The 16985-nt window shown below is 49.4% G+C and overlaps 1 protein-coding gene across 11 annotated transcripts in view; it reads left to right on the top strand.

Moving 5' to 3' along the window:
- EXOC6B (exocyst complex component 6B) overlaps positions 1–14230 on the top strand; it is a 400399-nt gene extending 386169 nt beyond the window's left edge. For 3 of the 11 annotated variants that reach the window (XM_084855230.1, XM_084855232.1, XM_084855233.1), the window contains exon 17: positions 1640–2385. In XM_084855230.1, coding sequence (XP_084711356.1) covers positions 1640–2065 — 426 coding nt within the window. In that variant the 3' untranslated portion in view covers positions 2066–2385. Of the gene's footprint in view, positions 1–1639; positions 2386–5768 lie in introns of those variants that run through there. The other 8 variants (XM_084855222.1, XM_084855225.1, XM_084855223.1 and 5 more) reach the window with 7 other exon arrangements.
- Positions 14231–16985: the final 2755 nt, after the last annotated feature.

A 16985-nucleotide genomic window follows, 5' to 3' on the forward strand; every position in this document is an offset into this window, starting at 1 on the left:
AGCGCAGCCCTGTGCGAGGGAGGAAGCCAGAGGGAGCTGGAGGAGGCGTCCCCAGCCAGTCCACGTGTCCACAAGATTGATAGGGCTAAGCGGCTGTAAAACACACAGGCCATCCATCACTGTCCCTGTCCTTGGCTCTTGCGCCTGGTGTGCCGAAGGAAGCTGAATTCTGCTCCAAAGGGTGGGTGTGCTGCAGGAGTACTCCTTCAGTTTACTCAGAACTGGGGGCACCTAAATGACAAGAGAGCAAATTGGACTTCCTCCTCTCTTGGCCCACAGTCATGGAGGGGCAGCAGAGGAGGGGAGGCCTCTGCAGTCAAACCACTGAATCTAGATCTACAGCGTCAAGGGTGTCAAATCTTTATTTCTTTCTAAGTCCTCAACCTACTAGTGACTGGGAGTAGAATGGGAATGTGGAGGCCTATAACTGCCTCCCCCTGCGTCTGTCTGTCTGTCTGTCTCTCTCTCTCTCTCTCTCTCTCTCACACACGCACACGCATGCCAGAAACGACAGCATTTCCAAGTCCTCCGCATTCTTTGCGGGAGCCACGTGCGACTGCTGTTTGCACCACATGCAGCGGTGCCACCCTTCCCTCCAAACGCCTATCACATGCTGCCCCTTGGGAAACGCCAGGGACGGGTCTCTCCTTGAATGGCACCTGCACGGCTCTGGCAACTGTTGGCTAGCCTGGCCTGGCCTGGCCTGGCCTCTCTTTCAGGTGCTGAGCCTAGAGGGCAAGGTGTGTGCCTGAGATGGCCAAGGCTCACGGGTAGAGATGTGTCGCTTCCAGTGTGTGGCATGACACTTTGAAAACACCAATAAGCTTTTCTCTAGGTGAAAACTAGTGATCTTAGCTCCTCCCCACCTCATCAGTGCCCCCCCTCCAGTTTTCTTTGAGTTCTCATCCTCAGCCCCCATGCTTCACGCTCCTGAGTCATACTGCAAACTGCAATGTCTTTCCTTTTTAGGAGATGGAGTTTGTTTCTCTCCCAGAACTAGGTTACCTTTGGGCAAAGTGGAGTAATTCCAGGTCCAGGCTGCTTAATTCTCAAGGAGTCAAGGCAGGGTTAGATTAACCTCTTCCAGACTCTGGCTTATGCTTGGCATTTTCTTCTTTGTTTTCTTCCCACCGTCACCAGTGGCTTCCCATGTGAGTTTGAGCAGATCAGCCTGTCTTTCACAGAAATTGTGTTTGCTTGCTTGCCTTGGAAGGCTAAATGAATGGAAGTTTCTCTGCCATTGGATCGCTGGTTCTTTTGCAAACATGCCTCTGCTCTTCATTGTCTCTCTAGTGCTTTTCATGTACAAAGTGCTTTGGCATAGAAATAACAGAATTGCAAAAAACAATTTGCCCAGGCCAAAGAAAGATATCCCTATTCCTAAAGCATTCCCGATTAGTCTTGTCATTTGCCGCCTTAACATCCCTGTGAGGTAGGCCGCTAACATTCCCATTTTACAGATAAGGCACTGAGACAGGCCAACCAAAGACTCCATGGCAGAGTTGGGTCTTTAGCCCAGTTCAAAGGGCAGGCATCCCATCCTCTGGAGACGACTCTGCATCTCAAAATGGGACTCTTCCATGTCGTTCTTAGTCATGACCTGCTGCGTGTTTTCTCTCTCTCTTTCTCTCTGTTTCAGCTCTTAGATTTGTTTCTCCAGTGGGACTGGTCGACATACCTGGCTGACTATGGACAACCGACCTGTAAATACCTTCGCGTGAACCCGACAACGGCGCTGATCTTGCTAGAAAAGTTAGTGCCGACCAAGACATTCTTTCGATGGCTTTCTGACTTCTGTGCTTGCTTTAACAAGCAGAAGCATTCCCTGCAATTCTGCTCTCTGCTTTCCATGCTGCCTGGCTTGTGTTCTTGTAAGGGAGAGGGGCAGTTGTGTGCTCATGTGGTGTTGAGCTGTTGTGCACCTCCTGCCCACCCTGTGCAGTATAGCCTCTTGTTATGGCTGCAGCTTTTAGTGCTAAGTTGTGTGTGCTGCACTGTTGTTGTGTTGTTTTTGCTGCCTGTAAGTCTTTTTCAGCCTATATGTATAGAGGTTAATGTGCGTTGACAGATGAATGTCTCTAAAACCGTGGTGTTCCTCATGAAGGTGTGGGGTACGTGTACAAATTGACAGTGTCAGTGGGGTATTTTGCATGTTGGATGATCACCAGTGGATGAGAGACAATCACAGATTTTTCCCAGACTGCCTGCTGTAACAGCATAGCCTTCACTTCAACTGGATGTGTTGCCCAGCCCATGTATACACCACCCGACTGACACTGTCCACTTGTGCAGCGGTCCCCAACCTTTTTGGCACCAGGGACCGGTCTCGTGGAAGACAATTTTTCCACGGACCGGCGGGGATGGTCTCACTGGCGGACGTCCGGCCGCTGGGATGCAAATGGCGTCCACATAGTGGACGCCATTTGCATCCCTGTTCTTTGCAGTAATCGGCTATGTAAAGATTTATGTGGCCTATTACTTGAAGAACAGGGATGCAAATGGCGTCCACTATGCGGACGCCATTTGTGTCCCAGCGGCCGGAAGTCCACCAGCAGCCAGAGCCAGCCGGCAGCTCCGTGGACTCGCCGCGGAGCGGAGCTGGCCAGGGCTGGCAAGGATTCGGGGGGGGGGACGGATCCCCCCCCGCGGGCCCAAGGTGAGGGGGTTTCGCACACCCCTCCTGCAGCCCGGTTCCTAACAGGGCACAGACCGGTACCTGTCCACAGCCTGGGGGTTGGGGACCCCTGTACTTGTGCATCACTTGGAGGTGTTTTGTGAGTATTCTCCACACCTTTCTGTGAATCCGCACATGACTCCCCAGCATTGATGCACATTCTCCACAGAAGGATGTTGCAAATATATACTCATGTTCCTTCACCTGTGGTTTGGCTGTGGGATCGCACCCACTGTAGGATGCTTCTGGGGGTCTGGTGGTGGGTTCGTCTCATGCTCCAGAACCCCTTGCTTGCAGCCCAAGCGCCTGCCCTGCCCCAGCTTCACAAAGGCGCTTCCTTTCCCCTGCAGCCTGCGGCTTGTGCATTGTGCTCGAAAACGCTGGAGCTCTTTAGTCTTCACCCCACCCCCACCCCGGAAGTGCGGCTGATCTCTGCATGTGGCACTCTGTGCTCCGGATGGAGTAGGAACATGGGGAGCTGCCCTATAGTGAGTCAGAGCCCCCTTGGTCCATCTAGTAGTGTTGACGCTGACTGCCAGCCGAGACTCTCCAGGGTTTTAGGCAGGTTTCTTTCCCAGCCCTGCCTGGAGATGCTGCCGGAGATCGAACTGGCATGCAAAGCAGGCAGTCTGCCACTGAGTTAGAGCCCCTCGGCCTATGTGGGTGGGCAGAGGGTTGGGCTCAACAGACCTTGGGTCTCTCAGAGCTGGAAGAGGCCAAAGGGCCATTGAGGGAAGACTGCAGGGGAAACGCCCATCCCAGCATATTGCTAGACCTGGGGAAAGTGTGTGTGTGTGCGCACGCGCGTGCATGTGCACAGACATATGCTTTGTATACAAGCACTGCCATAGTCCACTTTACCTTGTGTGGTCCACTTATAAAACGTGGCACAAGTAGATTTTTTAAAGGGTTTGAGGAGCCCTCGGAGGGGAGCCCTCCTGATGGCATTCCTTTCTGCAGCCAGATGCTGGGGATTCACAGCGGGGTGGCCTGGTTGCCACGCAGCCTGCATGATGTGCAGAACATGGATGGAGGGCCTTTCCCCACTCCTCTGTCATCATACCAGGATGTAGGGCCCCCCAGCAAAACTGACTGGCGAAAGATTCAGGACAAACCACGCAAAACCCATTTACGGGATTTGCTACTGTAAGGTGTGGCGATGGCCGCCCACTTGGACAGCTTTAAAAGGGGATCAGACAAATTTATGGAGGAAGAAGAGAGGTCTGCCTGTGACTGCGAATCATGAGAGCGAAGAGGAACCTCCAGAATCGGAGTCGGTCTGCCACTGAGTATGAGTAGCTCGATGGGCAGAGCCCCTGCTTTGCATACAGAAGGTCCCAGTTTCGACCCCCAGCAGCATCTCCAGGCTGGGCTGGGAAAGACTCCTGCCTGGAACCCTGGAGAGGGAGCCGTGGCTGCCAGCCAGTGTTGACCAGCCTTCCCCAACCTGGTGCAGCTCCCAGAGCTCCGGGTGCTGTAGTCCAACACCTCTGGAGGGCACCAGGTTGGGGAAGGCTGGTGTAGACAGTACTGAGCTAGGAGGACCAGTGGGCTGATTCTGCATAAGGCAGCGTCCCGTGTTCCTACGCTAGTTAGAGAGGACCATGGGCTGTTCCTTGCATGCTGTGCTGGTGAGCCTCCTGGGTTGGCCGCTTCCAGGATGTCGGATGAGGTGGGCCCCCATTGGTCCAATTCAGCTTCCGGGCTCCTTTGCTGTTCTTATGGGCCTGCTTGTGAGCCTCCCAGAGGCATCCAGCACTGATGGAACAGAGTGGAGCTCAACGGACCACTTCTGGCACCCAGGGGGGCAAGTACGGGCCAAGCTAGATGTGGCGTTAAGAACGTAAGAAGAGCCCTGCTGGATCAGACCCAGGGTCCATCTTGTCCAGCATTCTGTTCACACAGTGGCCAGCCAGCTGTCAACCAGGAATCCACAAGCAGGACACAAGTGCAACAGCACCCTCTTGCCCATGTTCCCCAGCAACTGGTGTACATAGGCATCCTGCCTATGGAGGTAGCACATCGCCATTGGTAGCCTTCTCCTCCAGGAATTTGTCCAACCCCCTTTTCAAACCACTGCAGTTGGTGGCCGTCACCACATCCTGTGGTAGCGAATCCCATAGTTTAACTCTGCACTGTGTGAAGAAGCCCGTCCTTTAGTCTGTCCTGAATCTCCCACCAGCCAGCTTCATGGGGGGACCCTGTTGGGTTCTCGTATAATGAAAGAGGGAGAAAAAGATCTCCCTATCCACATACATTAGCCATGTAGTTAGCCCTGGCATGCAGGCCTCAAAAACAAATAGCCAGCAGGGGGCCCCGGTCCGCATCAGGACCCTGGCAAGGTGCTCCGTGGTGTTGCTTGCCTGTGCTTGCATGGCCCACTTTGGCTTGGCTGTCTCTGCTCAGTGGCAGCTGTGGGCTGGGCAGATGCAGGACACTGAGGCAGGAGCCATCCTGCACCGTTCTTGCCAATCCATATTGGGTACATCTACCCGTGCTGTCAACGTAGACAGCGTCTCGCCTTGGCAGAGGAGTGTGCTGGGGCAAAATGGCTCCCCTCTTGCCAGGGATGCCTCCCGTGGCCCCGCTGAGGGTCTGGGACACCCCGGCTTGGCTGCTGGTGGCAGGTTGCAGCTGTTCAGCTTCGGCATCCCTGCACCACACCTCGCCGAGTCCGGAACAGCTTGCAGTGTTGGAGCAGATTTGCCAGTCAGATCCCATGGCCATACAAGCCACTGCTTAACTTGTCTTGGTTTATCTCTCTCTCTCCCTCCTCACCCCCTCCTCACAGGATATCCCGAGAGTAAGTATGTGGCTCCTTCGGGGCTTCTTTGGCTTGCTTTGCAATGAATCCTTTTATTGTTGAATTTAAATGGAGCACTCGGTCATCCAGAGGCGCCAAGTTCTCTTGGAAACGGCCTCCTCCTGTAACTTTATCATCTCCAATCCGCTAATTGCTGCTAAAGCGGAGTCATTTTCCTGGGCTGCTCTTTCTGTTTATAGATGAACTTCAACAAAGTGTGGGGTGGTTTGAGGAGTGTTTGGCTGAGGAGTTTGACCATTAACTTCCTCCTACCTGTGCTATTATTTGTAGCCTGATAGCCCCACCGGGACCCAGCTGGGTATCAAGACCCTTTTGTCAGACTTAAAACACACACCCAGATCGTGCCCCACTGGTCTCATAATTTATTCCTGATGTGCTGGCTGGTTGTATGGTGCAGATCCACCCATCGGCCATCCTGTGCCTGAAGGTGATTCTCCACTCTGCATTTCCCTACTCATGAGTTTTAAAATGAATGGAGCAGTCAAACAGGCAGCACTACCCCTCTTAATCTCCCAGCACTCGGGCCCAAAGAAGAGATGAATATCTTCAAGAGAGGATGGTTGAACCCACCATGAAAAGCTGGACTTCAAGATTAATCACATGCATTCAGGAATCTGTCTCGTCTCTCTCTCTGTCACAAGCCAGTTTCCAGAGTTCTGTTGCATCCTAGCATGACTGTGAAACGTAACCCAGGACAGGACTCTGGAGGGGCTTAGGCTTAGTTCACAGGGGCAGGGGGCTCGGGATCGCCCCCACTTGACATGCAGGTCTGCACCCCTTTGCTTTCTCCATTCTACGTGAGCGGTGGCTGGCCTGTCCAGGGGTGCTTGGGGGCACGTTTCTGTGCTGTGAGACACTGAGCTTACCCCTGCCTGCCCCATCATAGTTCTTTATCTCCAGGTCTTCATCTCTGCCCTGGATGGTGCTTTGGGATCACATGATGGTGTGACTGACAGAACTCTGGGAACTGGCCATCCTGGCCTGTGCAGCAAGGATTCTGGAGCTGGGGGGGAGGGGCAGGTGCCGTGTCCTTCTGTGTGCGTGGCACACTGAGAAATGCACTGCATCCTCCAGGGGTCCTTCCCTCTACACACCAGCTGCTGCCCATGGTGAACCCTTCCCAAGGCAAAGCAATGCCCACATTAGCCAAATTTGATAGAATTTCCAAAAGTCACAGCATGTGTTTGTCATTTGTGCAATAAAATATAGGATAGACATAGAACAGTGGGGGCCGGTGGCTCTGATTTGGGTTGGGCTGTGAATCTGTTCCGGGTTTCAGTCAGAACCAGCCAGAACCAGCTATCCAAGGTGCTGAATCCTATCTCCAAGATTGTTTCAGCACCTTGGATAGCTCCTTTAAGTTCTGGCTGCTTCTGACTGAAACCCAGGATGGATTAATTGCCCCACCAAAATTGGAGCCACCAGCTTCCACTGACATAGAACAAGGGGCCGAGGAAGGGGACGTGAAGAAGAGGCGTCTTTGTGCATCTGGTGACATGTTGATCCCTCCATAGTTGAAAGGAGCCGTGCGCGTCTCATCCACAAGCAATGACGTGAGGAACGTCAAACGTTCTTGCCCAGCTGCAGAAAATGCCATGAAGTGATGCTTAGTGTGGTTCATGTTGCTCTGGGTGCCATGGAAGAGAAACGGCAGCAGCTGAATATTCCACGCTGCACGGCCTTTCGACTTGTGTGTCTGTGTTTGTTCTTCAAGCTGACCTGATTGTTTTCCCTCTGTGCAGGATGAAGGATACGAGCCGCAAAAACAACGTCTTTGCGCAGTTCCGGAAGAATGAGAGAGACAAGCAGAAGCTGATGGATACTGTGGCCAAGCAGCTGCGTGGCCTCATCAGCAGCCACCACTCCTGAGAGCTGGCGGCCAGTCCGTTGCCTGGGTGGGGAGCTGGAAGCGCACCGGGGCTGTGCCCTGCAGCTCGGTGAAGCGGGGAGGCTGATCCTGACCGTGAGTCCTCACAGACCCCTTCCCTGTGCTGCTACTGGAGGGAATCGACCAGTGTTGCCTGGCACTCTCTTTGGCACCCTCACAGTGACGGAGGTATCAGCTGTATCTGCAGTCGCCTCCTGTTCTCAAGAGATTGGAACCACTTTGTAAAAGAAAGAACATAACCCAGAAGTCCAGAGCCCCAAAGATTCCTCTTGGAAGCCAAATGCTGTGAAAACCGTGGCTTGGTTATTGCGGAGAGTGCCACCTTCAAAAAGGGTTGGGTTTCAGATGTGCACCCAAGGGTTCCAGGTGTGCTTTGCAGAGAAGCATTTTATTTGCATGGAATGTGGATTTGGATGGTGGGCACATAGTTACGGGGGCAGGTGGCTTAGGGCCCATTCACTGGGCAGGGGTCTTGGGTGGGGTGGGTGTGTTTCAGCATTGTGAAACCACTGCTCCTTGGACTTCTTGGTGGGCAAGTTAGCCTTCTTAATCCTACAGCATCTTGCTTCATGAGGGGCTTCCAGGAAATGTAAAGTTGTATTTCAGAGGACCTCTTTGCAAATCCACAATAAGCAACATGGGATTACTTCCTCATGGGAAAAAATGGTTCTGTGAATTGGCTCTTATTCTGCCCGAAAAGTAGCGGTCCCACCCCCCACACATTTTTAGAGTATGGCTATTGCATATTGGAGTTTTCATGAGGCCAACAGTGAGTTTGTGAAGAACAGGAACTGAGATCTTTTGCTTTATCCACTCGACAGCCCCATTTAGGTACAGAAGCTGTTTGCCATGTAAGGCCAGCAATGGAATTGGCCGAGGGCCCTCCCGCCCCTCTTGACAGCTCCAGGGAGGCAAAGACTTTCAGAGCCAATTCACAGGCAGGAGGTTTTTGCGGTGCTTTTGTGAGCTGGAGTAGCCCCCCCACTTTCCACATTGAGGGGCTTCACCCCCCCCGCTTCATCTTTGCCTCAGAGTCATGACAATAAAGGGAACAAGAAAAGGCCTTCGTAGTAGACCACAAAGATGGTTCTGCTTTGCCTTGTGTTTTTGCACTGCATTTTCTGGTTTCTGTCTTGCTTTTACTAAAAATGCAACTACTATTATTTTTAAAGAACTATTTAATGTCCCCAAGCCTTCCATGGGATTGCCAGTGGAGGGGAGGGGGGCACGTACCAATGGCGGTGTTGCGGGGCTGCGCTTGGCCCTCAGACTGCTGCCTGCAAGGTCCTGGGCCTCCATCCCCCTGGGGTCATCCTCTACCAGATTTTTAGTCCAGGGTCAGTGCTTCAGTTGCTGTCCTGACAACATTTTTAAATGCAAGCTGCTTATTTTATATGTGGCTTCAGCAGCATTCCTCAGTGATGCATTTTTTTAAAACAAGGATTTGTCAGCATTTGAGTATCTGTGGCCCTCTTTGTAAGCAATCCATTTGGGACTGCCTTCCTTTCTTAGCTGTTTTGGGGGCTATGAAGGAACAGTTAAGGGACCTTTCTTTTATATTTGTGGGAAACAATGCAAAAACCTTCCTGAAAACAAAAAAATCTTTTCCAAATGGATTCTTTTAAGAAGGGAATAGTACAGCCCTAAAGAGACTAGTCTCAGTTATTTGGGCCCGCTGTTCCTGTCCCCTACTTCCAAGTTCATCCTCCCACCTTTATTAAGACCTTTCTCCCCTACCTGTAAGAATGCACAGTTGCTTGTGTCAAGAACCATGTCTTGGCTGTGAGAATAATTTTGCAGGCATGACCAACTGAGAAATGGCAGTGCTTTTGAAGAGCTCCCATTTGTGCTACTTCTCAGTGGATTGTGCCCTGTGTGTTTCTCAAGCAAAAAAAAGTGTGTGTGGGCGGGATGTACGAGTTTGCCAAGAAATCACACTCTGCAGCCCCAGAGATTCTGGTGGGCTTAGAAAGATGCCAGCCAAAGGTGAGAGCATTAGAAGAACCAGCGGGGGGTGGGAGGAGTGTATTACTCAAATATATGTAGGGCACGTGTGTGTGCGTGTGTGTGTGAGAGAGAGCATGAATTGCGCATCCACTGACACAGTGCCCTCTCCAGATGCCCACACGGTTTATTTGTGTTCCAAGGAGCTTTTCTTTTTTTGGTCTTATGTCAGAATGGGGGTCAGAGTTTTTGAGCAGGATGTGGGGCCAGAGATGCCAAAGCCCTGCCCCCTTTCTGGGTCCCTCCCCCCCCCCCCGGTATAATCGGGCATAGACCTTTCAGTTTCTCTGAGACAGAAAATGAGGGCGTCAGCAGCTCCAATGAATCCTAGATGTTCCTTTTGTTCTTAGACCATCAAAACAAGGATGTGCCCCCAGGGCTAGTGGGAATATCTGTCCAGGGAGGGAGGTGTCTGTCTGAGTGCCAGTTGGCCGTTTGTCTGGGCGTCTCAGCTGTGGGTGGCAGGGGCCAGGTCCTCTTGATGTGAATGGGAGTTGTGCAGCCTTCTTGTGCTCCTGCACAATTCCCGTTCACTTCCATGGTGCTTGTACAGGAAATGTTCCTGGTGGGATGGGCTCATTGGCTCCTGTGTCTTGGCTGTCAAGGTGATAGAAATCCTTCTTATCAGATGTTAGGGCAGACATCTTGGGAGATCTGGTGGTCCACCTGCACAGAGAGATCCTTGACTGAGGCATCACCAGCCTTGATCAGTCAATCACACTTTACCAGGGTGTGTTACACAGTTCCCATGAAAGACTAAAGCCTGCCCAAAGCCAGTCTACAGTGGGCCAGGGTGTGTGTGTCTGTCTTAACAAAGTGAACGTGTTGAAATATCTGCATGCCGAGTGGAAATGAGGGGTAGTTGTCAAAACATCAAAACATCCCTGTTGAGGATCATTTTGGCTTGTCTATGCTATTGGGTTAAAGAGGGATGCACGCATGATGTCTGCCCCCATGGCCTGCCCAAGATTTGCTTCTGCTCCGAGCAGCTCTGCCAAGCTGTCCTGGAGCAGTGCCCCAGCAGCCATTGCTGCATTTCAAGGGATTCTGAGGTGCACCTCCAGGTCACATCCTGCTTCATTGGCATCCCAAACAAGCCTGTGTGTTTGCTTCTGCTGTTGGATTGGCCCTGAAGAGGCAGTTAAGCATGCAAAGGATTTCACCAGAGCACAACGCGGTGTTGCCACAGCTGTAGATGCTGTGAGCTTAATTAAGCTTTGGATGTTCATTGGCTGTGGGAGTCAACTCAGGTTTGAATGACATTTGTCAGTCATCAGCTTTGCAGCTAGCAAGGGCGGGATGCTCGCTGATGGTGCCCTCTGGTTCTCTTCTCTCCACTGTAAGCAAAGGAAATTGCATGACAAACCAGGGCTTTGTCACACCAGGTCTGCTGCAGAGGCAGTCGCAGTTATTAGGCTGATAGGGGAAAGCTGGGCAGCTGTAAAGCCTTCCCAGTTTCCATGGCAGCTGCTTCAAGGTGCAGCCTGTGGTTTGTACCAGGAACTATGCCATTCAGTTTCCCTTGTCAAGCAAAACAAGAAGGAATTCTTGCATGAAACACCATACTGGAAATCCCAACCAGCCACGAACGTTCCATGACCTCCAACTGGGCCATCCAGTCTCTGTGATGCTCCATTTAAAGAAGAGCACAATAGAATCCCGAAATCTAGGTGGAGCTGATTTCTCCATGGAGCAGCCAAAATGAACCTGTTTTGGCCCTGATTCGAAGAGCAGGCTGATTGGTGCATGCAAAAGCTGTGGAGCCGAAGGAGCCTCCACCTTCAGCAAGCCAGAGATTCATTTGGAGAGTGTCCGGTTTCAGGAGGGTCAGGCTCCAAGCCGCTAGTCACATAACGGAGATGAAAAATGGAATTTTGGTGCTCTGTTCCTAATTAAAGTTTTGTTCCAAGCAATACAGTCCCATCCCTTCAAAAGAAAATTAATCATTTCAACAAATTGTGTTTGTGCACTCATTTTATTTCTTTACAAAAGTAAAGTGAGAGATGGTTTTAAAAATCCTCTTGAGTCCTCATTAATGGCTCGTCTCCTGTGCAGTGGGTACAGAAGTGTATCATTGTTAATGGGAAAATAACATGGAGCAAAGGCTGCCAGTCTGACTGCCCAAGTCGTCCACAGGGAAATCGGTTTGGGGGGACCAGTGAATCAGTGCGCCATTTTAGGGTTGTGTCCTCACATCCCCTGCACCGTTACACGGGGGGTGCTGTGGTGCACCGCTTGGATTGTGCCATACAGCCACTTTGGAGTGCCAGATGGTCTCATCCATCCTGCTCTTTCCTCTCTATAACTATTTAATGTAGACATATTGGGTTGCCGCTAAGCTGGAACTGGACAGTACTGGAAGGGGCTGGCAAAACCCTCTGGGAACATTCCATAGGCCAGTGCCGCTGCCTGGGCAGGGGAGCGGCTCCAGAGAAGCGTTCCTCTGCAGCTCCGGCTCCTTCAAGGGCACCGTCCGGCAGCATCCCCTGTTCCAACACTTTGCTGGAGATCAAAACAAAAGTTATTTGCTGTTTTTGCACTTGCGTTAAATCTGACCCCACTTTCAATCCTCACAAGGGAAAATCTCTTCATTATGTTGTTGTGTTGTTTTTATTCCTTTGTTTGTGGCTTTTATTTTTTAGAGCAAGACTATTCAAACAGAAGCCCTTTTTGAATGTGATAGTTCTGGGTGGCTGCAAGACAGCTTGGAGGGTAGATCTTGAAGCGCATGCTTTGGTGCCACAGCAGAAGAGAATGGAAGCCAGTCAGATGTTGCACAGACACTATTTGTTCTGATGGAGTTGCACCAGAGAGCTTGTCAGCAAATTTTGCTCATCCTTTTGGTTTGACCCATGGACCTCTCATACCCTAGGGTTCTCGTGGCCATTTTTTTTTTTTTTGCAGGAGCAGGGGGTTCCTGATGGCAACTTTTGATAAACTTTGGTGAAGCAGTCTTCTGAGTGCTCCCACTAGCTGATTTTGGCATGATTCACCATAAACCTAGTTTATAAAATAGGTTGTGCCAGGCATGCTCAGTCTTAAACTTGCCATGAGTTGGAGGCATTCAGACGACTACTTTGCTACACCAGAAGTACTCAGAAACAGTGGTTTGAGTGCACCATGTGAAAGAACAGCTGCATGCACAAGTGGCAAATGCCACTTAGCATTCTGCAAGTCCATTGCTTCTGCACGTAAAAGGACAGGACAAGCCCCACCTCTTTAGGACAGAAATTCTTTGCATCTAGCCAGGATAAAGGCACCCCAGGATGCTTCCAATTTGTTCAAATCTTGCATCCTTGGCTCACGCCACGACCACAGCCAGCACACAAGCTTCTCAGTAGTATGTTTTTACTTGCTTAGATACATATACATGCATACACACACACATTCTTTTCTTGGGTATCTTTGATTATTTCTTTATTTCTTATTTTTATTTTGGAGAGAGTACTTCATAAACTAATGTGGTGAAAACAGCTTTTTTTGCACAAGTCATTGCACAGAAAGGGGAATGTTTAGTATGCGTACGTTTTAACTTTAAAGGGATCTCTCTTGGGGAGGGCTTCTGATTTAAGAAGATGAAAAATGGGGCTGCATGGGTTTACTGATTAGATATTAGCATGTTGATTTGAACTGTATGTTTATTATCCTGTTGTAACTTTTATTAAAACCATGTCACTGAGCTCTGTGAATGTGTGTTTTTGTTTGTGTGTCCCTTTACTGGTCACCGGAAGATAGGAAGAGTTTCTTCCCTCGCCTCCCCTCCACTTGGGAATCACCACAAAGAGGTCTGTACAGAGGATCTGTCAGTGGAATGTGCTGGAAACAACAGCCCACTTAAAAACGGGCGGGGGGGAGGCTGTAGTGTCTTGTCCCAGGCAGAGCTTATCTTGAAAAAACCAGTGAACACCACTGAAAAATCACCTTGATGTTACGTAATTACACAGACTCAGAATCAAAATGATACTGTATATCGACTCCACACATTTTCAAAGGTTATTCCTTCATTTCTGTAGTATGTTTATTGCAGTATATGGATGACAGACATTTGAAACATACCCTACAGACTAAGGAACAGCCTACATACGATCCTACAGAACATGAAAGATCCCATGCATAATGTCTCTCATTCATCATGAGAGATGGTGACAACCCACATGGTACTGCAGAACATGGCCCATACATTTCTGAGCTGCATGCAAACATAATGAAAGAAGTGGTGAGCCCCCGCCAGCAAATACCTGCCAATTTCTGAAAATAGATCCAAGTCCACTGCTGGTTTTCCAGGCTCCACTGCCAAGTCCTCCCCAATTCACCTATAATGAAAGGATGAAGAATTCCAAAGCAGTATTTTGATTTTGGATCATATTCCTAAAAGTTTGAAACAAGAAAAAAATGTTGCCCTGTTTAAAGCTACAAGTCGTTTGAAATATGATTCTTATCCATTCAGTTCATTTCCCTGCTTAGCTTCTTGTAAAAAGAGGTAATTAAGGAGTCAGTGAAGAAACGCTTGAAGACGGAACAATCGGATCCTCTTGCAAGACCACACAGTTGCGTTGGGGGAGACCTGAGCCATTTTTCACTTTGCTCTAGGAAGCTCAGGTCACGTCAGTTTTTTATTTAGTTTTATGTATTTTGAAATTTTTAGACTGCCTTTCAGTATAAAACCGAAATAGGTTAAAAGTCAAATACAAAATCCATAACAATAACCATCTACAACAATTTACTTCAAAATCAGCAGTAAAATAGTTGTTGTTCAGCCGTTAAGTCGTGTCTGACTCTTCGTGACCCCATGGACCATAGCACGCCAGGCCTTCCTTCCTGTCCTCCACTCTCTCCCGGAGTGTGCTCAAGTTCATATTCATTGCATCGGTGATGCTATCTAGCCATCTCATCCTCTGCTGTCCCCTTCTCCTGTTGCCTTCAGTCTTTGCAGCATCATCAGGGTCTTTTCCAGTGACTTTTCTCTTCGCATTAAGTGGCCAAAATATTTGAGCTTCAGCTTCAGTATCTGTCCTTCCAATGAGCACTCAAGGTTGATTTTCTTTAGGATTGACTGATTTGACCTCCTTGCAGTCCAGGGGACTCGTAAAAGTCTTCACCAGCACCACAGTTCGAAGGCATCAATTCTTCGGTGCTCAGCCTTCCTTATAGTCCAGCTCTCACAGCCATACGTTACTACTGGGAAAACCATAGCTTTGATTAGACGGACCTTTGTCGGCAAGGTGATGTCTCTGCTTCTTACTATGCTGTCTAGGTTGGCCATAGCTTTCCTCCCCAGGAGCAAGCGTCTTTTAATTTCATGGCTACAGTCACCGTCTGCGGTGATCTTGGAGCCCAAGAAAATAAAATCTGTCACAGCTTCAATTTCTTCCCCTTCTATATGCCAGGAAGTGATGGGGCCAGATGCCATGATCTTAGTTTTTTTAATGTTGAGTTTCAAACCAGCTTTTGCACTCTCCACTTTCACCTTCAACAAGAGGCTCTTTAGATTCTCTTCGCTTTCTGCCATTAGGATGTCTGCGTATCTGAGGTTGTTGATAAATTCTCCCGGCAGTCTTAATTCCGACCTGTGATTCATCCAACCCGGCGTTTCTCATGATGTACTCTGCATATAAGTTAAATAAGCAGGGCGACAATATGCAGCCTTGTCGTACTCCTTCCCCAATTTTGAGCCAATCAGTTGTTCCGTGTCTGGTTCTTACTGTTGCTTCTTGACCCTCGTACAGGTTTCTCAGGAGACAGGTAAGGTGGTCTGGTACACCCATCTCTTTAAGAATTTGCCAGAGTTTGTTGTGATCCACACAATCAAAGGCTTTAGCGTAGTCAATGAAGCAGAAATTGATGTTTTTCTGGCATTCTCTTGCTTTCTCCATGATCCAGCGAATGTTGGCAATTTGATCTCTAGTTCCTCTGCCTCTTTGAAACCCAGCTTGTACTTCCGGTAGTTCTTGGTTCACATACTGCTGAAGCCTAGCTTGTAGGATTTTGAGCATAACCTTGCTGGCAAGACCACCAATGAGGTTTCAGTGAAAAGCAAATGTAAACAACCATGGCTTGTTGTTGTTCAGTCGTTCAGTCGTGTCCGACTCTTCGTGACCCCATGGACCATAGCACGCCAGGCCTTCCTGTCCTGCGCTCTCTCCCGGAGCGTGCTCAAGTTCATATTCATTGCATCCGTGATGCTATCTAGCCATCTCATCCTCTGCCGTCCCCTTCTCCTTTTGCCTTCAGTCTTTCCCAGCATCAGGGTCTTTTCCAGGGAGTTTTCTCTTCGTATTAGGTGGCCAAAATATTGGAGCTTCAGCTTCATTATCTGTCCTTCCAATGAGCACTCAGGGTTGATTTCCTTTAGGATGGACTGATTTGACCTCCTTGCAGTCCAGGGGACTCGTAAGAGTCTTCTCCAGCACCACAGTTTGAAAGCATCAATTCTTCGGCGCTCAGCCTTCCTTATAGTCCAGCTCTCACAGCCATACATTACTACTGGGAAAACCATAGCTTCGATTAGACGGACCTTTGTCGGCAAGGTGATGTCTCTGCTTCTTACTATGCTGTCTAGGTTGGCCATAGCTTTCCTCCCAAGGAGCAAGCGTCTTTTAATTTCATGGCTACAGTCACCGTCTGCGGTGATCTTGGAGCCCAAGAAAGTAAAATCTGTCACTGCTTCCATTTCATCCCCTTCTATATGCCAGGAAGTGATGGGGCCAGATGCCATGATCTTCGTTTTTTTAATGTTGAGTTTCAAACCAGCTTTTGCACTCTCCTCTTTCACCTTCAACAAGAGGCTCTTGAGATCCTCTTCGCTTTCTGCCATTAGGGTGGTATCGTCTGCATATCGGAGGTTGTTGATAATTCTCCCAGCAATCTTAATTCCGACCTCTGATTCATCCAACCCGGCATTTCTCATGATGTACTCTGCATATAAGTTAAATAAGCAGAGTGACAATATGCAGCCTTGTCGTACTCCTTTTTCAATTTTGAACCAATCGGTTGTTCCATGTCCGGTTCTTACTGTTGCTTCTTCACCCTCGTACAGGTTTCTCAGGAGACAGGTAAGGTGGTCTGGTACTCCCATCACTTTAAGAATTTGCCACAGTTTGTTGTGATCCACACAATCAAAGGCTTTAGCGTAGTCAATGAAGCAGAAATAGACGTTTTTCTGGAATTCTCTTGCTTTCTCCATGATGCAGCGAATGTTGGCGATTTGATCTCTAGTTCCTCTGCCTCTTCGAAACCCAGCTTGTACTTCCGGTAATTCTCGGTTCGCATACTGCTGAAGCCTAGCTTGTAGGATTTTGAGCATCACCTTGCTGGCATGTGAAATGAGCGCAATTGTGCGGTAGTTTGAGCACTCTTTGGCGTTGCCCTTCTTTGGAACTGGAATGTAAACTGACCTTTTCCAGTCCTGTGGCCACTGTTGAGTGTTCCAGATTTGTTGGCATATTGAATGCAGCACTTTAACAGCATCATCTTTTAGGATTTTAAATAGCTCGGCTGGAAGACTGTCATCTCCGCTAGCTTTGTTGTTAGTAATGCTTCCTAAGGCCCACTTGACTTCACTCTCTAGGATGTCCGGCTCAAGTTCAGTGACCGCA

Source organism: Heloderma suspectum, chromosome 5, assembly GCF_057233095.1.
Source record: "Heloderma suspectum isolate Gila_16-S chromosome 5, 16-S_ref, whole genome shotgun sequence".
NCBI lineage: Eukaryota > Metazoa > Chordata > Lepidosauria > Squamata > Helodermatidae > Heloderma > Heloderma suspectum.